The sequence below is a fragment of the Haematobia irritans genome, chromosome 1 (assembly GCF_050003625.1).
Source record: "Haematobia irritans isolate KBUSLIRL chromosome 1, ASM5000362v1, whole genome shotgun sequence".
In the NCBI taxonomy this organism is placed as follows: domain Eukaryota; kingdom Metazoa; phylum Arthropoda; class Insecta; order Diptera; family Muscidae; genus Haematobia; species Haematobia irritans.
In genome coordinates this window covers 150,258,417-150,271,733 of record NC_134397.1, presented here as the reverse complement: position 1 = coordinate 150,271,733, position 13,317 = coordinate 150,258,417, and the positions used below count along the sequence as shown (strand labels likewise).

The 13,317-nt window shown below is 30.6% G+C and overlaps 1 protein-coding gene across 5 annotated transcripts in view; it reads left to right on the top strand.

Annotated features, from left to right (window-relative positions):
- mesh (sushi domain containing 2 mesh) overlaps nt 1-13,317 on the top strand; it is a 163,220-nt gene that overhangs the window by 36,919 nt on the left and 112,984 nt on the right. For all 5 annotated transcript variants that reach the window (XM_075291894.1, XM_075291893.1, XM_075291892.1 and 2 more), the window contains exons 3-4: nt 1,337-1,575; nt 3,138-3,325. In XM_075291894.1, the coding sequence (XP_075148009.1) occupies nt 1,337-1,575; nt 3,138-3,325 (427 nt within the window). The remainder of the gene's footprint in view (nt 1-1,336; nt 1,576-3,137; nt 3,326-13,317) is intronic.

The window sequence follows — 13,317 nt, the reverse complement described above, 5'->3', positions numbered from 1 at the left end:
ATCTGGCGATCGGTTTATATGGGGGCTATATATAATTATGGAACAATATGGACCAATTTTTGCATGGTTGTTAGAGACCATATACCAACATCAAGAACCAAATTTCAGCCGGTTCGGAAAAAATTTGCTTCTCTTTGATGCTCCGCAAACGAAATCTGAGGATCGGTTTATATGGGGGCTATATATAATTATGGACCAATATGGACCAATTTTTGCATGGTTGTTAGAGACCATATACCAACATCAAGAACCAAATTTCAGCCGGATCGGATGATATTTGCTTCTCTTTGGAGCTCCGCAAGCCAAATCTGGGGATCGGTTTATACGGGGGCTATATATAATTATGGACCAATATGGACCAATTTTTGCATGGTTGTTAAAGACCATATACCAACATCATGTACCAAATTTCAGCCGGATCGGATGAAGTTTGCTTCTCTTTGAGGTTCCGCAAGCCAAATCTGGGGTTCCGTTTATATGGGGGCTATATATAATTATGGACCAATATGGACCAATTTTTGCATGGTTGTCAGAGATCATATACCAACACCATGTACCAAATTTCAGCCAGATCGGATGAAATTTGCTTCTCTTAGAGGCTCCGTAAGCCAAATCTGGGGGTTCGTTTATATGGGGGTTTGCGTATAGCCGATAATTCGATATTGTCCATTTGCAATACCATCCGACTTACATCCATAACAACTACTTGTGCTAAGTTTCAAGTCGATAGCTTGTTTCGTTCGGAAGTTAGCGTGATTTCAACAGACGGCCGGACGGACATGCTTAGATCGACTCAGAATTGCACCACGACCCAGAATATATATACTTCATGGTGTCTGAGGGCAATATTTCGATGTGTTACCTGAATGACAAAGTTAATATACCCCCATTTTATGGTGAAAGGTATAAAAACTAATAAATTAAATTTGTTTCGTATTATCAAGTACGCGATAGAATATTGTGTCTTAAATTTGTCCTTACTTCAATTCACCGCTTCTTTGACAAAGTTAATATACCCCCCATCCTATGGTGGAAGGTATAAAAACTAATAAATTAAACTTTATTTCATATTATCAAGTACGTGAAACTTAAAAGAATATTGTGTCTTAAATTTGTCCTTACTTCAATTCACCGCTTCTTTGGCTAGGAATCAACAACAAAATTATTACTGTTAAGACAAAATTTTTGGAACCAGGCATATTTTTTTTTTCAGTGCAGCCAGATATATATCTTTTTTGGCATTACATGTGGATGAGTCCATGAGATACTCGAATTTCCTCATATTTCAAGCATTGTGCTAATTCGCATATTTATTATACATTTTCTCTTCTTTCAGATCCCAACAATCGTATGGCACCACCAACAATGCCATCACATTCTCTGACTGGTGGTTATACTATTACGCCCCAACGTTTAGCCGAATTGCGTGCTGTTTTCATGTACTGGTATTTCGATCAGGATATGTATGGTGGCCGTGGTGATTATCAGTTTGACATTCACGCATCAACGACACAAATTCATAAAAATTTAAATTTCCAATTACCATTTTTTGGCTTCCGTTTCAATTACACCAGGGTAAGTACAAATATCCATAAAGAAATTAGTGGGATACACGGTTGCTACTCGAGCATAGAATTACCGACATAACTTTAAAAAAACAAGTAAGGAAAGTCTAAAGTCGGGCGGGGCCGACTATATTATACCCTGCACCACTTTGTAAATCCACATTTTCGATACTATATAAATCCGTCAAATGTGTTGGGTGCTATATATAAAGGTTTTTGTCCCAAATACATGCATTTAAATCTGACTCCATCTGAACAAAATTTATAATCTATAGACTTAAAATTTAAGTCGGCTAATGCCCTGGGATGGTACACTGAGTTAGTAAAAGTCTAAAGTCGGGCGGGGCTGACTATATTGTACCCTGCACCACTTTGTAAATCCTCATTTCGATACTATATCAAATTCGTCAAATGTGTTGGGTGCTACATATAAAGGTTTTTCTCCCAAATACATACATTTAAATCTGATTCCATCTGAACAAAATTTATAATCTATAGACTTAAAATTTAAGTCGGCTAATGCCTTGGGATGGTACACTGTGTTAGTAAAAAAACATTTTAATCTGAACCAATTATGAGGCAACTTCGCAAAAGTGTATTTATGATTTATCGGTCGATAGATATGTATTAGAAATGCAGGAAAATTTGAGTCACTTTTACAAGTTTTCCACTTAGCAATGGCGATTTTATAAGGAAAATGTGAGTATTTTGGTCATTTTTGCTCAAATCGGAAAAGCATATATATGGAAGCTATATAGAAATATGAACCGATTTCAACCAAATTGACATGCATACTTAGTATTTTAATTCTACTCCCTGTGCAAAATTTCACGTAAATCGGGCTACAACTTTGAAGTCATATGACGGAAAATCGGGCCAAAGGTATAAATGGGAGCTATATCTAAATCGGAACCGATTTCAATAATATTAAGCACACTTAACTATACTACTAATTGTACTCCTAGTGCAAAATTTCAACCAAATTGGTCTAAAACTCTGGCTTCTGGGGCCATATAAGGCTATATCGGGCGAAAGATGTATATGAGAGCTATATCTCAATCTGAACCGATTTCAATCAAATTTGGCACACCTGACTATAGTACTTATTGTTCTCCTGGTGCAAAATTTCAAGCAAATCAGGGTAAAACTCTGGCTTCTGGGTCCATATAAGTGCACATCGGGCGAAAGATATATATGGGAGCTATACCTAAATCTGAACCGATTTCTTCCAAAATCAATAGGGTTCTATTCTGACCGGAAACAGGAAATTGTACCAAATTTGAAGGCGATTGGCGACCTAGACTTTGATCACAAAAATGTGTTCACAGACAGACGGACAGACAGACATGGCTAGATCGACTCAGGGACCCACCCTGAGTATTATTGCCAAAGAAATCATGTGTCTATCTCGTCTCCTTCTGGGTGTTGCAAACATATGCACTAACTTATAATACCTTGTTCCATAGTGTGGCGCAGGGTATAAAAATTCTAGCAAAATAATAAATTTTAAATTCTGCTATTTGAAAAAAAAAAGATTTCAAAAATATTCTCATCTTATCTTAATTTTTATAGGTATCTCTCAATGGCTATTTGGAGTTCTCAGATCCACCAGAATATTTTACCTATCCATTGGTATTTCCCGTGAAAGATTGGCCCAAGAAAAATGATCCTTCATTCATTGGTATTTTCTTTTCGAAATGTCGCGTTGGCCGTATTTATCCAACTGACATTGATCAACGTACTCCAGGTGTATACTTCCGGTGAGTGTTTTGTTTTTCATACATGTGTATGTGTGTTGTGTTTACTTCCTGTTTGTCTTATTAAATCATTTATTCTATTTTCGAGCATTTGTGTATCTATATTGACCAAATAATTCATTTTGTATATTATTTGCTTTGTGATAATGACATATATTACCTTTAGAAATTATAATCGATTTGTGTCAGTAATTGCATTTGTGTTGTCAATAATTATTCAAATAAATGTTGTGTCAATTTATTGAGATTAAATTGATATGCGATGATATTAGGAAAATACAAATATAAATAGTTAAAGCAGTTTCCTCCGGACAAGTTATATGAATTTTATTTTTTATTGATGAGAAATAATTTTAAATTGAATCGTATTTACATTTTTATGTTTTACTTTAATAAGCACAAGTGTAAAATATTAACAATACCACCCATTTTTTTAAATACCACCCATATATTAGCAAACATGTTTGCTATGAAATTGGAATAATAAATGAATTAGGATCCTTATTCTGTGATTAAGAAAGTGAATAAAAATGTACTTTTTATACCGATGTGTTACAAATGGAATGACAAAGTTAATATAACCCAATATTAACTTTGTCATTCCGTTTGTAACACATCGAAATATTGCTCTAAGACCCCATAAAGTATATATATATATATATATATATATATATATATATATATATATATATATATATATATATATATATATATATATATATATATATATATATATATATATATATATATATATATATATATATATATATATATATATATATATATATATATATATATATATATATATATATATATATATATATATATATATATATATATATATATATATATATATATATATATATATATATATATATATATATATATATATTCTCGGTCGTGGTGAAATTCTGAGTCGATCTAAGCATGTCCGTCCGTCCGTCTGTAGAAATCACGCAAACTTCCGAACGAAACAAGCTATCGACTTCAAACTTGGCACAAGTAGTTGTTATTGATGTAGGTCGGATGGTATTGAAAATGGGCCATATCGGACCACTTTTACGACGCTCAGATTTTGCTTGCGGAGACTCTTGGGGGAGCAAAATTCATCCGATCCGGTTGAAATTTGGTACATGGTGTTTGTATATGGTCTCTCACAACCATGCAAAAATTGGTCAAAATCGGTCCATAATTATATATAGCCCCTATATAAACCAATCCCCAGATTTGGCTTGCGGAGCCTCTAAGAGAAGCAAATTTTATCCGACTGGCTGAAATTTGGTACATAGTACTAGTATATGGTCTTTAACAACCATGCAAAAATTGGTCCACATCGGTCCATAATTATATATAGCCCCCATATAAACCGATCCCCAGGTTTGGCTTGAGGAGCCTCTAAGAGATGCAAATTTTATCCGATCCGGTTGAAATTTGGTACATGGTGTTTGCATATGGTCTCTCACAACCACGCAAAAATTGGTCCACATCGGTCCATAATTATATATAGCCCCCATATAAACCGATCCCCAGATTTGGCTTGCGGAGCCTGTAAGAGAAACAAATTTTATCCCATCTGGCTTAAATTTGGTGCATGATGTAAGTACATGGTTTCTAATAACTGTGCAAAAATTGGTCCACATCGGTCCATAATTATATATAGTACCCATATAAACCGATCCCCAGATTTAATCTCCGGAGCCTCTTGGAGAAGCAAAATTCATCCGATCCGGTTGAAATTTGGTACATGGTGTTTGCATATGGTCTCTTACAACCACGCAAAAATTGATCCGCATCGGTCCATAATTATATATAGCCCCCATATAAACCGATCCCCAGATTTGGCTTTCGGAGCCTGTAAGAGAAACAAATTTTATCCGATCTGGCTGAAATTTGGTACATAGTACTAGTATACGGTCTGTAACAAACATGCAAAAATTGGTACACATCGGTCCATAATTATATATAGCCCCCATATAAACCGATCCCCAGATTTGGCTTGCGGAGCCTTTAAGAGAAGCAAATTTCATCCGATCCTCAGTTTTTCAGATTTTGCTTGCGGAGACTCTTGGGGGAGCAAAATTCATCCGATCCGGTTGAAATTAGGTACATGGTGTAAGTAAATGGTTTCTAACAACTGTGCAAAAATTGGTCCACATCGGTCCATAATTATATATAGTACCCATATAAACCGATCCCCAGATTTAATCTCCGGAGCCTCTTGGAGAAGCAAAATTCATCCGATCCGGTTGAAATTTGGAACGTGGTGTTAGTATATGGGCGTTAATAACCATGCCAAAATTGGTCCATATCTGTCTATAGTTATATGTAGCCGATCCCCAATCACACAAAAATTGGTCCATATCGGTTCATAATCATGGTTGCCACTCGAGCCAAAAAAAATCTACCAAAATTTTATTTCTACAGAAAATTTTGTAAAAATTTTATTTCTATAGAAAATTTTGTCAAAATTTTTATTTCTATAGAAGATTTTGTCAAAATTTTATTTCTATAGAAAATTTTGTCAAAATTTTATTTCTTTAAAAATTTTTTCAAAATTTTATTTCTATACAAAATTTTGTCAAAATTTTATTTCTATAGAAAATGTTGTCGAAATTTTATTTCTATAGAAAATTTTGTCAAAATTTTATTTCTATAGAAACTTTTGTCAAAATTTTATTTCTATAAACAATTTTGTCAAACTTAATTATATACGTATTTAATCGTTTTTTTAGTTTAATTATACCCCGTATGGATTAGCTTACAATTTAGAAGACGGCGTTAGGAAGTTTTAAGATACCTTGCCATCGGCAAGTGTTACCGCAACCTAAGTAATTCGATTGTGGATGACAGTCTTCAGTAGAAGTTTCTACGCAATCCATGGTGGAGGGTACATAAGCTTCGGCCTGGCCGAACTTACGACCATATGTACTTGTTTTTAATAATTCCAAAAAATCGGCTTTGGTATAAAAGGAGAATATCGAAAAATTTTTTATATTGTAGCAATTTTCCTAATATCATCATATTGTCAATAACCTCCTTTTTACATTAAAATCCTCAAGGTAACAACTTCAGTATGCTTTAAACGATCTTTGCGTAATTTAAGAAAAAAGATAATTTGCTCTACTTTTGTTGTAGCAGTTTCCAATATTTCCATTTGGTAGTGCAGCTATCCCACGTAGATATGCTGAGCCTTTTTTTCATTCAATTGCATATCATTGCCCGGAAGCGACTGGGTATAGTACGAGTGATTGTGAATTAAGCGTCGACAAGTGACAAACGATATTGTATGGCCTTTTTGGCAGATATCGCTTCAATTTTTCTTTTGAATTCTTTTCAGAACTGTTTTTTTGGAGGGAACAGTTTAACTTAACGTTTAGTGAATATAGAACATTCTATACGAAAAATGTTTAAAAGAGTTTGAAACATGAATACAGTAGAAATCCATAGAATTTCTTATTTTGGCAGTTTATAGGCTAAATTATAATGGCAGTCTGTTATTCCAGGTTCACTTAGCTATTCGGTCCATTGTGATGCCACAGATTGATAACCTTCTCTTTTATTAATGAGTGCTGATCCACGTTAGGTAATGATAGGCTAATACGAGAATTGACTTTTATATTTCCGGATTAGAGAAAAAAAATATTAATCATTGAAAATCACTTTATTGTTTTTCAAAATATTTCCCACACGCATTTGCACCAATTTTCGAAGCATTTATGCCACTCTGATTGAGGTATCTTTAAAATATGCATTCTGAAGGCAGCAACTGCTTTTTCACGTATCGAAAAGCGTTGACCTCTTATTTTATTTGTAAGCGTGGGAATACTAAGTCAGAACTATTCGGCGGATGACCCATCAAATAGATGTTTTGAGTGCTAAAAAATGACAATCTTGCAAATATCAGTTGGTACACAGCATCAATGGTTTTCAGAACAACAACTGATTAGGGGCGATCTTTACGAAATTCTTCTTGGAGTGAACCAAGTCCTCGGTTAAATTCAAACTTTCGTCACCATTCACGAAAAAATATCCCCAATACTGTAAATGCTGTATATAACTTAAAACATGTCCAGCTTTACGATAGAGCTGTCAGTTGGCAGATTACAGCCCTAGGGTTGGCCAATTCCGCCAAATTAATGGCAACCCTCGTAAAACATCCTATTTGCTATAAGTACAAAAAGTACGTTACTCTCATATCATTCGATCCAAGTACATTTTTTGTTGAGTGTAATTACTGATCTATATGAGCCTATACCCAGACATGAAATATGATCACCTTCTAGCGCAAAATGTTATTTTTGGATGTGAGAGAAAAAAATTATTTTTCTACAAAAATGTTGTTTCTCGCCAAACATAAAATACTTATCGCAATCAGACACATAATGTCCTTGTCGGAATAACATGTTCACCCGCCAAAATAACATTTATTGAAGGACATATAATCATGGTTGACACTCATGCCAAAAGTAATCTACCAAAATTTGAAGAAAATTTTAACCAAAATTCTACCGAATTTAAAAATTATTACCAAATATCTACCGAAAAAAATGTTTTTTCTTCAAAAGAAACGTTTTATATTTCTATTTTTTATTTCAATATTTGCAATATTATATTTTATGATCCTATTAGTGACAATTTTTTGGGTGAATAAATATCCCTTTGACCGAATTTTAAATGTTTTAAAAATTTTAGCTTGCACCAACGAGAGAAAGCTACTACTTTTACAAAAAAGAGAACTAACAATGGACTTTCATAGTATGATCGAAATTAAAAATAATAAAAATTTTGAAGTTATTGAAGTTATAGAAAATTTTGTCAAAATTTTATTTTATAGAAAATTTTGTCAAAATTTTATTACTTAAGAAAATGTTGTCAAAATTTTTTTCTATCGAAATTTTGTCAAAATTTTATTTCTATAGGAAATTTTGCCAATATTTTATTTCTGTAGAAAATTTTATAAAAATTTTATTTCTAATTTTACAATTATTAATCGAGCTTTATGGACAGATTTAGATTAAGGAACATGATTAATAGAGTCATTGAAAAGAAAACGCCAGATACAAATCTATACACGCCTGGACTGTACCTGTTTCGATTCGGGCGAATGAATTATTCAAATTATTTATTCAAATTCATTCGCCCGAATCGAAACATGTACAGTCCAGGCGTGTATAGATTTGTATCTGACGTTTTCTTTTCAATGACTCTATTAATCATGTTCCTTAATCTAAATCTGTCCATAAAGCTCGATTAATAATTTTAAAATTAGATATAATGCATTTGGACGTTAATTTCCTGTTTCGGTATCAGGCTAACATGAAATATAATAATTTTATTTCTATAGAAAATTTTGTCAAAATTTTATTTCTATAGAAAATTTTGTCAAAATTTTAATTCTATTGAAAATTTTGTCAAAATTTTATTTCTATAGAAAATTTTGTCAAAATTTTATTTCTATAGAAAATTTTGTCAAAATTTTATTTCTATAGAAAATTTTGTCAAAATTGTATTTCTATAGAAAATTTTATCAAAATTTTATTTCTATAGAAAATTTTGTCAAACTTTTATTTCTATAGAAAATTTTGTCAAACTTTTATTTCTATAGAAAATTTTGTCAAAATTGTATTTGTATAGAAAATTTTGTCAACATTTTATTTTTTGGGAAATTTTGTCAAAATTTTATTTCTTAAGAAAATGTTGTCAAAATTTTATTTCTATAGAAAATTTTGTCACAATGTAATTTCTCTAAAAATTTTGCCAATATTTTATTTCTATAGAAATTTTTGTCAAAATTTTATTTTTATAAAAAATTCTGTCAAATTTTTATTTCTGCAGAAAATTTTGTCAAAATTCTATTTCTTAGGAAATTTTGTCAAAATTTTATTTCTATAGAGAATTTTTTAAAAATTTGATTTCTGTTGTTGTTTTGATTTCAGCTTAAAACCATGCATTGACTAAACTACAAGTGTAGCTTAACCAACAGAGGAAAAGAATGTTTGTCAAATTTATTTGGGCAAAGCCCTATAGACTGCAAGATGGTTGGCTGGACGCACGATTCGGAATTACCACATTCCTCATTAGCATCCTCTACTTGCAGCAAAACTATCAACCAATTATCAGAATAAACTCAGGCAGTTCACTAAACCTAAAGTAAACCACACTTGAACCTTCCGAAAAAAGGTTTTACATGATTTTTATAAACAAATTTTATTTCTGTAGAAAAACTTGTCAACGTTTTATTTATATAAAAAATTTTGTCAAATAATTATTTCTATAAAAAATTTGTCAAAATTTTATTTCTATAGAATATTATGTCAAAATTTTATTTCTATAGAAAATTTTGTCAAAATTTTATTTCTATAGAAAATTTTGTCAAAATTTTATTTCTATAGAAAGTTTTGGTAAAAATTTATTTCTATAGAAAATTTTGTCAAAATTTTATTTCTATAGAAAATTTTGTCAAAATTTTATTTCCATAGAAAATTTTGCCAAAATTTTATTTCTACTGAAAATTTTGTTAAAATTTTATTTCTATAGAAAATTTCGTCAAAATTTTATTTCTATAGAAAATTTTGTCAAAATTTTGCCAAAATTTTATTTCTATTGAAAATTTTGTTAAAATTTTATTTCTATTGAAAATTTTGTCAAAATTTTATTTCTATAGATAATTTTGTCAAAATTTTATTTCTTAAGAAAATGTTGTCAAAACTTTATTTCAATAAAATATTTTGTTAAAATTTCATTTCTATAGAAATTTTTGCAACATTTTATTTGAATAGAAAATTTTGTCAAAATTTTATATCTATAAAAAATTTTGTCAAAATTTTATTTCTATAGGTAATTTTGTCAAAATTTTATTTCTATAGATAATTTTGTCAAAAATTTTGTCATAAAAAAATTTGTACCAAACAGTAAACAATGTACCATTTTTGGTAGAAAATTTTGTCAATATTTTATTTTGTGGGAAATTTTGTCAATGTAATATTTCTGTAGAAAATTTTGTCAAAATTGTATTTCTATAGAGAATTTTTTCAAAATTTTATTTCAATAGGAAATTGTGTCAAAATTTTATGTCTATAAAATATTTTGTTAAAATTTTATTTCTAGACATTTTTTCAAAATTTTATTTCTAGACATTTTTTCAAAATTTTATTTCTAGACATTTTTTCAAAATTTTATTTCTGTAGAAAATTTTGTCAAATTTTATTTCTATAGAAAATTTTGTCAAAATTTTATTTCAGTAGAAAATTTTGTCAAAATTTTATTTCTATAGAAAATTTTGTCAACAAGTTAGTTCTTGGGAAATTTTGTCAAAATTTTGTTTTATAGAAAATTGTGTCAAAATTTTGTGTCTTAAAAAAATGTTGTCAAAACTTTATGTCTATAGAAAATTTTGTCAAAATTTTAGTTCTATAGAAAATTTTGCCAATATTTTATTTCTGTAGAGAATTTTGCCAAAATTTTATTTGTATAGAAAATTTTGTAAACATTTTATTTCTTGGGAAATTTTGTCAAAATTTTATTTTATAGAAAATTTTGTCAAAATTTTGTGTCTTAAGAAAATGTTGTCAAAACTTTATTTCTATAGAAAATTTTGTCAAAATTTTATTTCTATAGAAAATTTTGCCAATATTTTATTTCTGTAGAAAATTATGTCAAAATTTTAGTTCTTAAGAAAATGTTGTCAAAACTTTATTTCTATAAAAGTTTTTTCAAAATTTTATGTCTATAAAATATTTTGTTAAAATTTCATTTCTATAGAAAATTTTTTCAAAATTTTATTTCAAAAATTTTTTTTTTTAAATTTTATGTCTATAAAAATTTTGTCAACATTTTAGTTTTGTCAAAATTCTATAGAAAATTTTGCACCAAACAGTAAAAAATGTACCATTTTTGGTAGAATTTTACCAAGGAAATTTGATAAACTATGTAAGCTGTCAGAAAGAACATCTTTGACTCTTTCACAAATTTTTAATCTTTGTGAGTTTCTTTACAAAATAAAAGTATAAAACTATTTATTAAAACTACGATATTGTTATTTAAATAATTTTGTACTTGTGATGGTTGGTGACAATATTTGGATTCACCCATATTTCCTTCACAGCTATGCAGAATTACGAGAAACATATGTCCGTTCTTAAGCAGTTTCTATCTTCATCTTCATATGTTGGTGCTGCGAAGGATTTTTTCTGGTTTTCTCTTTTGGTTACCCACATTGTCACTGTTTTCTATGCGGCCAAATCTTCTGCCATATTATATGTACATGTGTGTGTGTGGCGTATGGTATAGTGGCAATGACATGTATGGGTAATACCAGATGTTCTGCATTTAATGTTTGGACGAATATTTATCACTCAGTTCTATCTGCTTTTCTACAATCTTTGGCATGAGAAGGTTGACTAGTTTAGGCTAGAATGTGCTTAATGGCATAGTTATGATCTAAGGATGACTTTAAGTCTTTAAATTAGGGTAATGGAAAGGAAAGAATAGAATAGACAATTGCTCCTTCACATTTATTTAGCTGATAGAAATGATTTGCGTCCACATAGGGAAAGTTTTGCCTTGGGAAAAATGTTCATGGGTGGGTGAAAAGTTTTATTTAAATATTAACTACTGAACATTAATTTTAAGGCACATAACAGCTTAAAAAGTTAACAAAGTGGGCTAAGGCTAACAATATGATTGTATGGTTCACGGATAATTTACTGACAATTTGTCAGTAAAGAATATTATTATACTCGATGCCACTAAATGCGTTAGCCATGAAATTTTACACCCAAAAAAAGTCAATCGACCATCAAAATAATGTTGGGTTTAGTTTAGAAAAATTTATCAAAAATAGCAATGCCCGTCTGCCTCTCTGTCCAAAGTTCAGCTCTGTGTGCAAAGTACAATTCGCATTTTAGATCCGATTATCCTCAAATTTAACATAGGTTCTTATTTCGGCTCAAAGACGATCCCTATTGATTTTCGGTTCAGATTTAGATATAGCTCCCATATATAGTTGTCCCCGATCTGGTCATAATTGGCGTGTTTATCAACCGATGTTCTTCAAATAACATACATCTGAATATTTTGTGAGTCTCGAAAAACCTGCTAAATAATAGTCAAACCGGTTCAGATTTAGATATAGCTCCCATATGTATATAAATTTCGGACGATATGGATTTTATTGGTCCCAGAGGTCGGATTTTTGCCTTTATTTCCTTCAAATTTTGCACAAAGAGTACAACTGATTTTATTATCAAGTGTGTTCTAAATGTCGTTGAAATCGATTCAGTTTTAGATGTAGCTTGCCTATATATCTTTCGTCCGATTTAGATTCATAGGACCACCGGAGACCCAAGATTCATTTCGATTTACATGCAATTTTACACTGAGAGTAGAATTAATACTTTTGAGTAATGTGTGCCAAGTTTGGTTAAAATAGGTTTAGATACAGCTCCCATATATGGATGCCTGGCTCGGAGAAAAATGCTAGAAAATTTCATATTTTACACTCACCTTCAACGAGATTTTATTCCAATTGGCTTCACATTCTATCTAACTGTGTCGATTTTTGATTCAAATCGGATCAGATTTAGATAAAGCACCATATATTCTTTCGATTTAGGCGTCAGCGATAATTCCCCCAGACAGAATCGGATAATATTTACACACTGTCACACAGAAAATATATATTTGACAGAAATCGATTTTGTAAAAGAGTAAAATCGGTTCATATTTAAATATTTATATATGGGTATATAAGCTTTTATATAGCTCCAACAAATTTTTAAAACGTTAAAATACTCCCCCAAATTCCGATATTCGGAATCGCAAATCGCCCTGCCCGATTTTAGATTTTTCTTACTTGTTTTTATACCCTCCACCATACGATGGGAGGTATATTAACTGTGTCATTCCGTTTGTAACACATCGAAATATTGCTCTAAGATCTCATAAAGTATATACTCGGTACATTCTGAGTCGTGGTGAAATTCTGAGTTGATCTA